The 16433-nt window shown below is 39.7% G+C and overlaps 2 protein-coding genes across 4 annotated transcripts; one reads left to right on the top strand and one right to left on the bottom strand.

Annotated features, from left to right (window-relative positions):
* Positions 1-415: 415 nt before the first annotated feature.
* On the top strand, positions 416-3392 carry LOC123515549. Its single transcript, XM_045274282.1, has 5 exons — positions 416-561; positions 830-971; positions 1198-1314; positions 1773-1889; positions 3219-3392. The coding sequence occupies exons 1-4, from the start codon at positions 509-511 to the stop codon at positions 1884-1886; spliced, it is 426 nt and encodes a 141-aa protein (XP_045130217.1). The 5' UTR covers positions 416-508; the 3' UTR covers positions 1887-1889; positions 3219-3392.
* A 1923-nt stretch (positions 3393-5315) lies between these two features.
* LOC123515548 (SHC SH2 domain-binding protein 1 homolog B-like) lies at positions 5316-13747 on the bottom strand. Of its 3 annotated transcripts, none has more exons than XM_045274278.1 (13): positions 13591-13747; positions 12496-12683; positions 11913-12061; positions 11183-11296; positions 10748-10842; positions 10489-10578; positions 10058-10291; positions 9495-9642; positions 8957-9104; positions 8674-8841; positions 8241-8413; positions 7850-7968; positions 5316-5628 (listed from the first exon to the last, which is right to left on the bottom strand). In XM_045274278.1, the coding sequence occupies exons 1-13, from the start codon at positions 13593-13595 to the stop codon at positions 5439-5441; spliced, it is 1821 nt and encodes a 606-aa protein (XP_045130213.1). In that variant the 5' UTR covers positions 13596-13747; the 3' UTR covers positions 5316-5438. The 3 variants fall into 3 exon arrangements, with proteins under 3 accessions (XP_045130213.1, XP_045130216.1, XP_045130215.1); XM_045274281.1 differs by lacking the exon at positions 13591-13747 and adding an exon at positions 13528-13548; XM_045274280.1 differs by lacking the exon at positions 13591-13747 and adding an exon at positions 13130-13500.
* Between the last annotated feature and the right edge of the window lie 2686 nt (positions 13748-16433).

Below are 16433 nucleotides of genomic sequence, written 5' to 3'. Positions count from 1 at the left end.
AAAGAATAGCTGATTGGCATAAGATACGGAAATCTCTGGTAATTATGGCAGTATCCATCCTCGGCTGCGTCCACTAAAGGTTATTCCCTGGCCGTGGGTCAGTATTTCATCCACTGGTGTCCCGTTACATCAGAAAATGCATAAACTACAACAGGACACTCCTGTTGCTAATTACTTTCAAAAGATATTAACCGCAGCAGCAATGATGATAATAATAATAATGATAATGATAATATGTGCTTCCCATATTGTTCATGTTAGTCAGCTGGATTAATTTCTAAGCTTGATATCTTAAGGCTTATTATATGAACGTTTCTTTGTTACCTTGTCACTTTCTTTGAGCTGGTACAGCCCTGCCCTTTGTCCTCTGTGCTCAGTGTCCCATAGAAGTGATAATACCTCTAGATTATGTAAGAAGTGCCCCTACATCTGTGGGTTCTCAAGGGCGAGATGTATATAAGCGGGCGGGCGGCAGCATGTGTCTAAGGGCGCGTCTCCTACCACAGACATGAAATTTGCTGTGACTCTTCTCTCCTTCCTGGGTGTGTTTGCGCTTTCAAGGTAAACTAACACAAAATTAACACTTGATTACCTGCACGTATCGCATCCACACCACCTCCACTTTTATCTTTTTACATTGCGTGCACATTAAGTATTGTTTCGTAAATTGGTGGTCACATTATGTTCTTGGAAGTTTCAATACGTTTCACTAGAGCCTGTTAAAAGTAATAACACATCACAGACCACCACACCGTTTAGAGTCAATAACTACATCGTTTCAAATCCAAACTGTCTGTACAAAAAGTCCTGCATAATTTTTCCCCCACAGCGCACAGACGGAAAGTGGATGGTGCAGGTGCGCGGCCTTCGTATCCTCTAGGCACATGGAAATCATGGTTCTGGAGCTGCCTGAGATCACCATCGCCGACTGTGACAGCCACAACCAGTGCAAGAATGCCTGCTCTAAGGAGGTGAGGAAATTACATCAGCCAGGAAATGTATGAATGAAAGATTGTAAGTAAATAAAAACAATTAACAAGACTTCCATAAAGGCTCAGATGTGATTATTGTAATGAAAGTGATAGGATTATTATCATGATAGGATTCATTACTTCTGTATGTAATTGTACATAGGTATTTTTTATTAGGTTGTCGGATGAGGGAATTCATCTTGATGTATTCTTGTTCTGTCAACAGATCAATTCCATGACTAATGAAATGGACTTGTGGTCGACGGTCAATGGAGATACAGTTGGCCAATACTTCTGCAATGAGCTTTTCGAACATGGTTTCTTCTGGATCCATAATTCTTACGTGAGTACCTTTGTAGTAATGCTTTTTCGGATTGTGTTCAGATCCAACGTCTTTTTGCCAAACTAAATAATTAGTTGAGGATTTGCATTTTGTGCTTATCTTCCCAAGCTTCCTGTATCGACTCAATACGGACTTCTGTCATAATACTACAGAGAATTCTCGATTCACAGTGATCTTCTCGACCATCTCGTGATCATGACGCTAGCAGTGTTTGCCCCTCTACATTCCTGTTCTTTTTTGCCTGTTTCATTTTTTTTATTGTTCTATATTTTTACTAGAATGGTACCTATAGTTCAGTTCTTATGCCCTAGATTATTACGTAAGATTAGCATACGTAGATGATACTGGTGCTGACTTTAGCTGGTTCTAACCTTCGCCGGACATCAATTGACTGACGTAGCGTAGGAATGAATCTCCGTCGTAACTCATGTATTTGCATGACACTTTCAACACCACAGATCCATGGATACTATGAGGTGTGTGGCGGCCCATGGGAATACGCTGGAATTGACTCTCAACAGACATTGTGCTGCAGCAACCATGAGCACATCCACTGCGTCTCCAAGGTCTAGAAACAAGAACTCAGTGTTGCCACGCTTCCATGACTAATTTTCCCTACAGCCAAGGTGATTTTCCCCTACATTACCCTACGCTCACAAATCGTGATTATATACTGAAATAAAGACTACACATGCAAAAAAGAAAAAAAATGTTTACTTACATGCTTAGCAGGTTGATGATGATTATGAAGATTCTTGTGCTTCAACGAACATAGCATTTTCATCTTTATCCGAGTATTTTGAGAAGTACCTTGTTCTTGCACTTGAATACCGCTTACACAGAGAAGGGGTCAGGGCAAAATTTGATGGAAATCTCTCGTATGTTTTAATTATTGATTCCAGTGTCTTAGTCGATAACTTATTTCTAAGTTTTGATTTGTTGTTAAGTTTCGAGAATGTTCTTTCAACTTCTGCTGTACTTTGGGGTAATGCTGTTACTCTCAGCATGAAGGTTGATAGTTGTTCATATGAAGCTACTTTTCTCATTTCTTTCCAAAACTCCTCAATGCTCTTACTTTCCCATCCTCCTTTCTTCACCTCTTCATCAACTAAAATTGACCTCCATTGTCGATCAGTGATTTGTACATTAGCATCAGGAAGAAAACGTGGTAGCCTCTGAAACAAGACTGCTGCTGAGTTCACTTCAGCTTTATCCTTCAAAATGTATTCATGGTTAACGTCTTTGAGTGCCGCAAAAACTGGATCCACTAGATTAATCCTTTTTAGAATTTGACAGCATGCAGTTTTGTACCAGTTTCTACACCGTGAAAGAAAGCTCCCTCTTTCGTGTGGCTTCAGTTTTGACAGGGTTTCGCTTGCAAGTATCCCAGGATAGACTTTATCCAACTGCAACCAATTTGATTCAAAATGGAAAAAATAAATGGAGGTATACTTAACACATTCTAACTCCCGACGTGTCTACAAAGTAATATCCTCTTATATTAAGAAATGATGGACTGTCTATGTAAGCCATATTGAATTTCAGTTGAATTTCAGTCGTGCCATATTGATTTTCAGACTTGTAAATGCTATAGTTTCTTAATAGTATTGAGAGGAATGTCACTAACGGGATCGAATCCAGCCGTACTGGACACGAATCGTCGAGTCAGGTAGAGAAAGGATAGACACGTATCAGACTCGTCATTCTCTCTCTCTCTCTCTCTCTCTCTCTCTCTCTCTCTCTCATTTTGATTTCGTGTATGAAATTGATTGACAGTTGAAAATTTTTAATTTTCCCCTACATTCCCCTACGATGAGGCGATTTTCCCCGTAGGTATCCCCTACTCCCTACAGAGGCCTAAAATCCCCTACCGTAGGGGATTTCCCCTACGCGTGGCAACACTGCAAGAACTCCGAACACGGCGACCCTGCAACCAAATTTTCCTTGTGTAACATATAAATGCTTGAAACCAAACACAGAATCCCAACTCAGTGCATGTGCTGAGCATGTATTAAAGGAGTCAGCGGAAACACAGACAAGGGCAGTGTGTCTGAAATATTCTATCTTACTGCTTTGAATTTTATTTTCTCTACCCTTCGTATCGCACGAATGATAAAACAGATGACTTTTAGAGATAGAGGGACCATCTCTTAAACAAAGTGTATAATCAATGTCCTACTATACGTACACAAGATGCAGTCACTCACTAAAGACCGACTAGCGCTCTGGACAGCCGTGTGTCCTTTTTTTAGCTTGGAGAGATTTGTTACCAAAGGATTTGCTTATTACCAAGGGAGGTGAGGGAGGGCTAGAAGAGACAGAGGGGAAACCCAAGGAACTGCATGTGTGTGTGTGTGTGTGTGCATCTTTCTATGTCTTTCATACTTGCATTTTCATTATTATGTATAATAATATTTACAATGACATCAATACTATTACAATTGCCTGGGAGATGGGTAATAATGTGACACAGACATGCATTCATGACATGCCTAACACACAAACACACCAGAGAGAGAGAGAGAGAGAGAGACACACACATACACACACACAGTGGAAAAGTGGAATGCATTGGATAGTGAAGTTGTTACAGCACATAATGTGCATAACTAAGGAAAAAAATTGGATAAATGGAGACTATGAGCCCCGCTTGAACACTACAATATAACTAAGTAAATACACACACACTGAATCACCATCTGTATAATGAAAGACAAGCCAACACACTGCGTCACCATCTAAACCAGTTCTTAACTTGGGGTTTGCAAACCTGCAGGGGTTCACAAGCTTTCCAGGGGTACTTAGATAGTTGATCTAATAATGTCCTTTGCAGTACACCATTGCATATTGCGTTAGTGTCAATCACTAAATTGACATTCTGTTCGATATCAGATTCCTGGGGGTTATGGTAGATGGTCTTATAACTCAGGGGGTTCTTAATGAGAACAAGGCTGAGAACCCCTAATTTCTAAACTATGAAAGACAAGGCAACACACACACACACACAGTTCCTTGGGCCTCCTGTTATTCTGAATGCCCTCTTTCAAATGTTTCTCTTCCTCACCTGTCCTATCACTCCCTCCTTTCGAGATAAGCAAATCCTTTGGTTACAAACGTCTACAAGCTAAAAGGACACGATTGTACAAAAAGGTAGTCGGACTCTTGTGAGTGACTACTCCACAGTGGGATGCTATGCTAGATAGAAAGTAAATATAATAGCATGCCACTGTTGCAAGGTTACTTCACTCACCTAGACTGGCCAAAAAAGGCAACAGAGTAGCAGTGTGTTTACTGTCCGACTGCCCATCATAACCTCCCATTGTGTTACCAGTGCCTCACTCTTCTACACACCCAGCTTGGCTGGCAAGAATGATGAGAGATAAATTTATGTTGTTATACTGTTTCATTCATAGAATGTGGAACACAGTCATATGAGACCCAAATTATCCACAAGTGCCTAGAATGGTGAGGAGAGACTCTGTTCATGGATAGCACACTATAAAAATGACACTAAAGCATTTTAATTCATATCTATATTACTATTATTAGAAAGTGTGTGTAAGAATAAAACAAATAACAAAACTGTTAGTGTGCTTGATAAATCTCACTGGAAGGTGCAACATTTATGACATAGAAATAAAATATAATCATCCCTAGAAATTGGACAAACTTAAAACTATCAGCAGAATTAGAGACAGCCATGATGGGAAGATAATGCAATTCTTCAGCACTCTGGGAAAAGTCTGTGCCTAACATCATAACAGCTACAAGGAATGAAAATGTTTGTACATCAATAACTAGAGTTGAATCAATGAAAATTTTGTGCCCATGTATAAGGTCATTTTATTTTAAATGTAGCTGAGGGCATTTGTTCCCTTAAAAAGGATCCTGTGGTTGTTTTTCCTTTTAAATACATGGTGAGTCATTTGGTAGGTGAAATCTTCCTGTTTGAATGTATGATTAAAGTTAAGAAAGTGTATCTGGATAATCAACAGAATTCAAAATATTATCACTGTATATTTTACTTTTCACTTACATGGTATTCACTAATATTCTGTATTGGTTCCAATACAAGTTCCACTAAATGACTAAATAAAATGACAAAATCCATTCCAAATTAAGCTTTAAGCATTCTTTGGCTCCATACTGTCAGTGTCAGACTTTGCAAACACTTCCTCATTGATAATAGAAACTGGCAATGAGAAAGCGCTGTCGCCTCTTTTACTTCTTGAAAAACTTGAACTGCCAATATATACAGTTGTAATATCTTCACCATTGTGATCAAAGGTATTTTCTTTACCATCATCCAGCAAACTGCAATAAAGGAAAACTTTAATAGTTCAAAATATATTTTTTTTCTATATAAGGTACGTATATTATTTGTCCGTTAATGTATATGTATGTGGTGGTCTGTTTTATGTCTAAGTTTCTGAGATGTACTACAGTGGTCCACATGTTTATTCCTTTTCTACGGGGGCCAAACAGGTTAACAGTGTCTGTGTAATTCACCTCCTCGGTCGCCTGCTGGTCACCCAGCCAGTCTTCCCCATTATGGAGCGAGCTCAGAGCTCATAGACTGATCTTCGGGTAGGACTGAGACCACCTCACACACAACACACACCAGGAGAGCGAGGCCACAACCCCCCTAGTTACATCCCGTACCTATTTTACTGCTAGGTGAACAGGGGCTACACATTATGAGGCTTGCCCATTTGCCTCGCCGCTTCCCGGGACTTGAACCTGGCCCTCTCGTGCTAACCACTACAGTATGTGGTGTGTGTGTGTGTGTGTGTGTGTGTGTGTGTGTGTGTGTGTGTGTGTGTGTGTGTAATTCACCACGGTCGCCTGCTGGTCATCCAGCCAGTCTTCCCCATTACGGAGCGAGCTCAGAGCTCATAGACCGATCTTTGGGTAGGACTGAGACCACAACACACACTCCACACACCGGGAAAGTGAGGCCACAATCCCTCGAGTTACATCTCGTACTTATTTACTGCTAGGTGAACAGGGGTTACACATTAAGAGGCTTGCCCCTTTGCCTCATCACTTCCCGGGACTCGAACCTGGGCCCTCTCGATTGTGAGTTGAGCGTGCTAACCACAACACTATGCAGTATGTGTTTGTGTTATTCACCACAGTCACCTGGTGGTCACCCAGCTAGTCTTTCCTCTACAAAGGGAGATCAGGGCTCATACTGACTGATCTTCAGGTAGGACTGACACCACACAACACCACACACTGGGATAGCAAGGTCACAATCCCTTGAGTTACATCCCGTACCTACTTGCTGCTAGGTGAACAGGAGTTATACATTAAGAGGCTCGCCCATTTGCCTCACTGCTCCCAGGACTCAAACCTAGGACCTCTCGGTTGTGAGCTGAATGTGCTGACCACTTCACTATGTGATGTGTGTAATTCACCACGGTTGCTGCTGGTCAACCAGCTAGCCTTCCCCATTATGGAGCAAGCTCAGAGCTCATAGATCGACCTTTGGGTAGGACTGAGACCACATAACATGCCACACACACCAAGAGAGCAAGGCCACAATGCATCAAGTTACATCCTGTACCTATTTACTGCTACGTGAACAGAGGCTACATATTAAGAGACTTGGCCATTTGCCTCATCGCACCCGGGACTCAAACCCAGGCCCTCTCGGTTGTGAGCCAAGTGTGCTAACCACTACACTAAGCAATGAGTGAGTGTGTTTCACTGTTTGATCTGCTGCAGTCTCTGACGAGACAGCCAGATGTTACCCTACGGAATGAGCTCAGAGCTCATTATTTCCGATCTTCGGATAGGCCTGAGACCAGGCACACAACACAAACTGGGACAGCAAGGTCACAACTCCTCGATTTACATCCCGTACCTACTCACTGCTAGGTGAACAGGGGCTACATGTGAAAGGAGAAACACCCAAATATCTCCACCTGGCCGGGGAATCAAACCCCGGTCCTCTGGCTTGTGAAGCCAGCACTCTAACCACTGAGCTACCGGGCGCGCGTGCGCGTGTGTGTGTAATTTATTCACCTCAGTCGCCTGCTGATCACCCAGCCAGTCTTCCCCATTATGGAGCGAGCTCAGAGCTCATAGACCGATCTTTGGGTAGGATTGAGACCACAACACACTCCACACATCGGGAAAGCGAGGCCACAACCCCTCGAGTTACATCCCGTACCTATTTACTGCTAAGTGAACAGGGGCCACACATTAAGAGGCTTGCCCATTTGCCTCACTGCTCCCGGGACTCGAACCCGGCCCTCTCAATTGTGAGTCGAGTGCGCTAACCACTACACTATGCAGTGTGTGTGTGTGTGTGTGTGGTACTTTGTGCCACCCTGCATACGACTGTTGGCATTAAATATATGTTATGGATTTAAAACAGGCAATTGCAACTGTAACATACTTAGAAACAAATGGCTGTTGAGTGGCAGCTATGCCACTCAATAAGTAGTAATTACAATTCAGCTTGTCACATTTCCCCACTGGTTAGATGAAATACTTAAGACTGCCCACTACAGTGATTTTAACCTACCATGCAAGTACTTCATCTGTAGACATATCTTGATATTTTGAAGATTTTGTTTCTTCCGATGAAAGTTGCAACACTCCATATTTCTTGCAGCCCTCAATTCTTGTATTTGACATTGAAATCTGAAACAAAACCGTGATTAACTGAATTTCCCAATACTTGAACTCAACAAAATTCTTTAACAAAATTAAGATTATGAAATTTCTAAAGAATCAAGGAAATAGAAATTCTGCCCACAAACAACACTAGTCACTTATAGGTTATTTTCTTTATATTGTAACTGGTTTTCTACCAAAAGAGTAAATCACTGTATTTGATTAAATCAGTTAGGACCAAAGTCCTTTGCTAATATATACTTTGTAGATTTGCATCTAAAAAACAGTCCTTTATTTACCTTAGCTCCACCTTCCATCTGAATACCAGTCTTACAGTTATTGATGGATGTGGCAGAGATGTTGGCAACAGCACCATCTCTAAAGTCCATCCCCCCAGCAGAACAATTCTGGACACATACTTGGTTAACACAATACTGTGTGTTCCCTAGCCCAAGCAAACCCCATTTTCCACCTGGAAAGGGTATGCAAAAAAAGATTTTCTTAATACAATGATTCTATCACAAAGAAGTTATAGAAGAATTTGAAATAAGGTTTATTCAAAGAAAAAGATTATTGCTAAATCCTTGGCAGCTTCAGTACAAAAAACAACTGACTACAAAAAATAGATTAGAAGCTGCAGGAGCCCCAAAGTCCTTGGAAAAAAAAAAAAAAAAAAAAAAAAAGTTTTCTTAGATATAATAGAATTTAAGCAGTAAACACTAAAACCATTACCTGTAATTGTAACTTTCTCCATAGTTGTTAATCCACTATGCTGAACAATCCCAATCTGCCCAGGGGCTGGCTTCAAGGTGATGTTCTGAATGTGGAAGTTTCCTGTGATATCCATTAAAACATCGCCGTTCTTACAGTTGCCTTCCACCACTATGCCTTTTCCAAGCCCTGAAACAGCAACTCAGTATGATAATAAGTGAACTCAGTAAACTTTGAAATATGCACGTACTACTCAAGGAAACTGTTTGATGCTTCAATAAAGCTTCAGTTGGGAATAACTTACCAAGTAATGCTCCACCTTTTGCAAACAAGTATCCCAGCTGACTTAGTGTGTGCTGTCCTGGAAGCAATATAACCACATCTCCCTCCTGTGCCTCATTAATAGCAGTCTGAAGAGAGGAGTGTGTCTGGCAGAGATCTTCCTTAGTAACCTGAAGGAAAATATGCAATTAATAATGACAGAAATATAAACTAGTGTAAGTCGTCAAATTTTGGTATGGAGGTATGTGGTCAGCTAAGCTCCTTGGGTGTAGTAAGGTTGTCCACAAGACTGTCCCTTTCCCCAATAGTCTAATGGGATAAGAGTGTGAATGACTGTGTGGTGGTTTGTCTGGCCACACTGTGTGAGATTGTCAACTTGGTATATTGACGTATGGGATGGATGATGACAGTGTTAGGTTCATTTCTCATAGTTCTTTTGCTGTGGAAGAAAATACTACAGTGAACAGTAAATCATTATCAGATGACTGAGGTAATTTCTTTGTCAGCTTATAACAAGAGGTAGCTACTTATGTTTAAAAAGTTTTCTTATTATTTCCCACCTGAGGTAAGGATTCTATTAGATCAGGCAGCATAGTCAAGTAGTTCATCATTTGCACAGCAGGAAGGGCATTTGCCACCACCTTCAATTTTGCATGAGGTCCTTTTGTGTCCATTTCCTCTTCTTGTGATGGGTAAACTGAAATCTCCCTGAAACATGAAGGAATACTGTGTAAGCATGTTCTTGCATTGAATAGCATCATTAAATTTTTACTTCCCTTTATGTTGAAGAGCTCAAGAGTTGGTCACATTTCATAGCCAGGTTGGGAGAATACTGCCACATAAATACTGGCATACTGTAAAATGACTTAAGACAGAGATGAGAGGATTAGAAATTCTTTTCTCTGTATTTTTATCTCTATAATGAGACAAGATGATCCTATCTACCTTAAGGGTGTCTCAGATTAGCATACAATAAAAAATTTGCACAATGCCTATTTTCAATCCAAAACTGTTCCTCACTAATCTCCACATTCCTTTGTTATTAGAAAATAAAAAGATTAATACTGGTAGGTATTGTAGAACTCATAGCTCTTACATTTGCTTAAGCTGTATTAAATCATACCTTAAAATAGGATCTTTCATCATGTCAAACTGTGTTTTAAATTTTTCCAGTTGCTTGTGCAGCTTGAAGAGCTCAGCAACATCTTTCTGATCCATCTCAAAATCTGCACCTTGTTCTTCATTTCTGGATTCAATATGCTGGATCTTCTTCAGTGCATGATTAGCTTTCCTGATAATAGCTTTAAGACCGGCCACTACAGCTGTTGGGATGCGACCCGCTTGTATGTCTTGATATCTGAAAGTGTTATTTAAGTTATTACATGTAATGGATCATGCATAAGCAGTACAAATATTCCTATCACTGCTTTGGAATAGATTTTTCATACATTATTTGTTTGTTTAATTTGAAAGTCTCCTTCAAACTGTCATATCCATCACTATTTAGGAAAAAAATAACCTTATTTTTCAATGAGGAACACACTGACCACTTACAGCTTGAGGCGAGAAGTAATGAGGGATTGGTCAAAATTGATATTTTCCTCCTCTAAATCCCAGGGTTTCCATATGTGTTCATAAAAGAATCTGAAAGGAAAAAAACAATATAACACAATGATCTACGTCACTCAATTTCTAAATTTTCATACAACTTTAAAATCTTTAATAAAGTTTCAAATATTTTCTTGTAAGTGCAAACAGGATTGTGAGGGTTATGACATCAACAAACAAAAACTGAACCAGTACTGGTACTTACTTTAGCTGGCAAATGACTTCTGCAGTGCTGACCATATCTAAGGCTGTATTTTCTTGATCTGCTAACACAGACAGCTCTATCAATGGCACCTGGACCTATATTGAATCATAGAAAAAAATAATAAACAAAATAATAAGATAAATAATAAAACAAAAAATAATCAATATACAAAACTGTAGCTTATAAGATGATACATATCACTCTATTCTATATCAAGAAATATGTAAGTTGTAAGCTTTTGATATTGCTTAAGCTTCAAATGCCTGAGGAAATAAAAAGAAAATAAAATAAAACAGAAATACATATATAATAAAATGAATAAAATATTTATAATAGAAAAAAGGAATTTAGAAGAACCTCTTAGCTATACAGAATAACTTAATTTCATTTAGGTTTGACATTTCAAAGTTTGAGTTATCAATAAAAACTGCATACCGTCTTGTTCTTTCCTTCTTCAATCGCCTGCAAATCCTCCTTCAGAATATTACCAACAACAGGCATCAGTATCTTCACTTCAGCTATGAGCTTCTCCTGACTAACATCAATTACCTGAGGAGACAAAAATCATTCAGGTACAGTCCAACATAAAACACTAATCTTAGTGAATATCTTCATAAAAATAATACATAAATGCACAAATAATATATATACTACAATGAATCTGGAAGTAAAAGTTTATCAACTTTTTACATAAATGGAAAAGTAAAGTGGTCTGTTTTATCCTCTACATTAAGTAATGTAAACCTTAGAACAGTGGTTTTCAAACTGTGGGTTGCAAGCCAAAGTTGGGTGGCGAGATCAATTTTGATGGGTCGCAGTGACATTCCAGGTCCCATGGATCCCATTAACTAAGTTTTGTGAATGAAAAGCAGTGGCATGGATTCTATTAATTTAGTTTTGTGAAAGAAAAGCTGTATACATTATTTCTTTTTCAAATAAAGTGTATATATCACAGTACATTATCTTTCTCTTTATTTTACTCAGGATTGTGGAGGATTGAAATATTCTAAACAGGGTTGCTAATGAAAAAGTTTGAGAACCACTGCCTTAAAAGCAGATGTTCAGAGCTACACTGCTATAAAGCTCATCATGTTTTAGTGCAGGCCTGCTTGTGATTTGGACAAAATAGGAACACATCAAATAAGAACAAGGCTCTGTGTCTTACATCCACATATACACAAGTCTCCTGCTTCAGTTTCAACACAGAATCCAGACGATTCGATGGCACAGTCCACACAGCTTTCCAGCCAGCTGGTTCAATTTTCTTTTCTACGTACTGAACCAGCTGTCTCTCCACATGTTCTGCTGAAACACCTGTAATGATGCAATACAGTTTAGTGTGTTCATGTGATAAAAGGCAGCTAAAAAGACCAGAATAAATGAACTAGCAATCCTCCCCTTTACAGTATTTGTTTTCTTAGCCACTACTGCACTGCATTGCCCCAGAACTGTGTGAGTCAACTGATGCCACACATCAATAGTTATACAGGTGTGAGACAATTAGGTATGGTGTGGGTTGAGTTCTTGCTATGAAAGGACATTGCTGCAGCCCAAAATTGTCAAAGCTATGTGGCTGATCACAGTAAAGTGACAGCAGCAGTATCGGCAAAGAGAACTGTGTGTCTTGTTTCAGCTAGCCAAGTTTTCTGGAGGAGACAGGCTTGTTGTATGTATCTATGTACAACTAGACAAGCCTTGACTATCTTCTTTTGACAGAAATATGAACCTGAAATGCAGAAAATAGCTACCTTGTAACATATAGTTCAGCTCAGCAACATGGTCTTCAGGTTCCCACTGAGCCCTGATTACATCCGGCAGGCACGGTGACTCAGCTCTTGAGGCAGGCAAGTTGTTTCTGATACTGTCGTCAAGTGAATCGTTGATGCCTGCCATCAAGTCCAGGTTGGGATACAAACGTTTACCTTCAACTTCCAAGCTGAAAGGAAAAGAAGATTTAAGAAATTAAAGAAAACACCATGCACACATGAGTATATTTTTGGATATATTTCTTGATGAACTGATTGTCTCCCATTACAAGTACTATATTCTTTCATTTCTATAACAGTGTTACAATATCTAATTGCAATATGACAGGTGAATCACTTTAGGTAAGGTTCACAAGCTTCGATGATGAACAAATCAAGCAGAACCACTTAACATTAATTTGGAATATTTTGCAGACTACACAAATGAACTAATGTCAGGAAGGCCCACTAGCATGCATGAGACACTGTCTTGGTATGGTCTTACTACAATATTTCATACCATAAGCTACATGAGACATTTCAGGTGTGGCTCCTTAAGCAGAGTTTAGGGAGGGTCACATTGCAGCACCTCAATACAAACTACTGGACTTATGGAATCATATAGAGAGAACCTTACCATCTATGGGTGTGCTAGCATCCCTGAGCTAGTTTACTGGGGCTCTAATTTGAAAACATTATCCTTCCACTGGATTAACCACAGATGGCCTGATAACACAAGTCAAGGATAATACTGAAATAAAAAGTGCGTGTTCATCCGTGGGCCAGGTCAAATTAGTGTTAGGGCAAGGATAGATGAATTCAGTTCATCAATTTCACTTTTGATCCCTTGATTGTGTATATCAGGACTTGAAATAGCTTCATATTTTGCAGAGACATAAAAATTCACGTAAGGTTCCTCTGATAACAACGTCTTCGTGGGATAGGCACAGGTAAGGCGGATTTCTAAAATGTTGCAGAGCCACACCCCTTTCTTGGCTGCTCTCCTCTCCTGAACCACCTCACCACTCATCTCACCTAATTACGAGTCATGCCATCGAGCAATTTGGTATCTATGTGATGGAAACACGATGCACTCACCTCATGACTACGTTAAGGTTCAAGGAGGGGAGTAAGAATTCAAACACTCAAGATAATGTTTTGAATGTGACTCGAGTCCCGCTCCTGTTGCTTGCGTCATCAAAACACAGCCGCTGGTGGGCCGCTCTCTCTGGCCGCGCGTAATTTGAACAAGGGAAGAAAGAACAACTCCAACAACCATATCAGGAAAATAAATATATATTGGTTCTTTGAGGAAATAAATATATAAAGATCTGTACAAATGCTATACCACTTTTGGATAAAGAGATATGAATGATTAAAAACAATATAATCCCTCCAGGGAAACGCCCTTGCATGACGATATCTCCATGACAACAATCTCTGAACCGCTCCTCTACTGATTGAAACAGATAATAGCGTCACAAGAACTACGAACTTCCTTTGCACATATTAGAGTCTTGTTCCTTTTCCGTCTCCAAATCTTGCTCAGGCTGAGGATTATTTCACCCAACAAATTTTGTCGCAGTATAGCCTTCTCAACTACTCACGAATAGGATGTAAGGGAAACTATAGGGATTTTCGAGTGTATTTTCACGATTCGTTTGATAATCAACACAACTTCTGTATCATCAATACGAAAATAAATAGATTAAAGATTAAAGAGTATCTTCTGTAGTGCTTCATTAATCATGCCGGAAGTCCGAAGCGTTTCAGAATACTTTCTGAAGAGTTATTGGTCCCTCTATTTCAATTTCTCCATAGCCTACACCATCTGGGATTAATAAGGATAAATTACGTCATTCTAATCTATCTTAGTTGACGAATAGTTTGTAATTTAATCAGCGTCATTGATTTTATCTTATTTCAATTAACTTTTCTATAACTTGCACGATCTGGGAATTGTATTAGTACACTTAAACCAACAATATCGTATTTGCATATTTGAATTATATTTTCCAATATGACTAGATTTTTAGTTTATGGCTCAATTGACGAGAAGCTTTGCGCTTTCTTCTCCTACTATGTCAATGTTACGTCACATGATGTCATAAGAGAAGCACGAGGCAGGAAGAAACCAAGGCCTCCGGAGGCATGGTGTATCACGTAATGGTTTGTATTTCTTATCTGTTCCGTATTTGACCATCAGATTCAAGCCACCATGTTTCACTAGCTGAATCTTATTGTGGCTCTATGAACATAAGATCTCTTTGCCTTATATATAGCCTTTTTGTGATTAAAGTTTCTGTTGTTGATTTATTGGTAATAGTCACGAGAGACTGACGGACTCAGCAGTGAGACTGTTAGTGCCAAGTCATTAGGGAGTTCCAAAGAAGTTTAGACAAATTAATAGATGAGAATGATATGGTGAATTGGGTAAATATAATTCCTGGGGAGCACGGTAACATAGGAGCCATGGATGGTATTTTCTGGGACGACTGCCCTATCCTTGGTTCACCGAGCCTATAAAATGGGACATAAGACGGTGTACAAAGGAACTGTCCACCATACTCAAATGCCAAGGCCCAGGGCGCTAGCCGCACTAGCAGCCCTAAGCCCACGCTTGTGACGGTGTACGACACGACGACCCATGCATCATGTTTCCTTTAGGCCCAACGGCTGCCATGTGGCATGTACAGGCCTGCTGATAGGTTCGCGAGATAGTAGGCTACTCTCCTTTTCATTAACCTTCATTCCTTCATTGTATCTTTTTATTCATTCTTCTTTTTCTTTTGTTTACAGGAAAGAGAATCCAGTGATCTCAATGAAAAGGAGTCACTGTCACAAACTATACGTATAACTTCCTTACGTCTGTGTTTGTGCTTAGGTGCCTTTTTTTCTGTGACTGAACTTTAGAAACCCTAGTTTTATACACAGCATCTTATTTGTGGTATTTTAGTCTTGGCTACAGAAAACCTCCTTATTTATTTTTCTAAACTATGGTGATGGTTTGAGTAATAGTTTGTAATAGTCTTGGAACCATAATGTTACGTATATTTCAAAGGTTCTAAGGATGTTCCATAGAGAGGCTAGAACGCGTCAATACAATAAGCTTGACTGTGTCCTATAACTTATTTAATTATGTTCTTTCTGTATTAATCTTTAGACATCATTAATTATTCTCAAAGTAGTGGCTTATATTCTTATTAGGCAATGCTTTTGTTGATCTGGTTTCATTTATCAGGGATGTGCTCGTTATATTGATTTATTCATTTTTTTTTAATGCTTTGGTACGTGGCGGTGATATGGTGATAGTGGTGAAGTATGGTGGTGCATGGGGATAGCGTGGTGATGACAATGTTTTGGCTGTTGGTGTAGTGATCATGGTATGGTGATTATAGTGGTGGTGATAATGGCAGTGTGGTGGTGACGATGGGAGTGTGGTGGTGATGATTTGGTGTTGATGGTATGGTAGTGGTGGTGAAGTGATGATGGTGGTATAGTGATAGTGGTATAGTGACAATACTGGTGGTTAGTGATGACAGTGGTGGTGGTGATGTTGATAGTGATTGTGATGGTGTGGTGATGTTGGTGGTGGCCTTGTGGTGATGGTGTATTGATAAATGTAGTGGAGTAGTGGTGTACGTGGTGGTGGTGGTGGTAGTCGGATGATGGTGTAGTGATAATGGTGTTGATGGTGATGGCGATGGTGTAATGATGGTGGTGGTGTGATGGTGGTGCTGTGGAGATGGTGATTGGCTGATGATGATAGTGGTATGATAGGCTGGTGATGCTGTGGTGATGGTGTGAATAGGGAGTTGATAGTAATAATGTGGTGATGGTGACGGTATTACAATGGCAGTTCATTGTAGTTTAAGGTGACGGTGTTGTGATGACGGTGATGATAGAGTCAATTTACGTAGATCATATTACAAGAAGGATCA

Source organism: Portunus trituberculatus, chromosome 39 (genome assembly GCF_017591435.1).
Source record: "Portunus trituberculatus isolate SZX2019 chromosome 39, ASM1759143v1, whole genome shotgun sequence".
Taxonomy (NCBI): Eukaryota; Metazoa; Arthropoda; class Malacostraca; order Decapoda; family Portunidae; genus Portunus; species Portunus trituberculatus.
The sequence above is the reverse complement of the archived record's forward strand: the minus strand, read 5'-3'. Positions and strand labels throughout refer to the sequence as shown.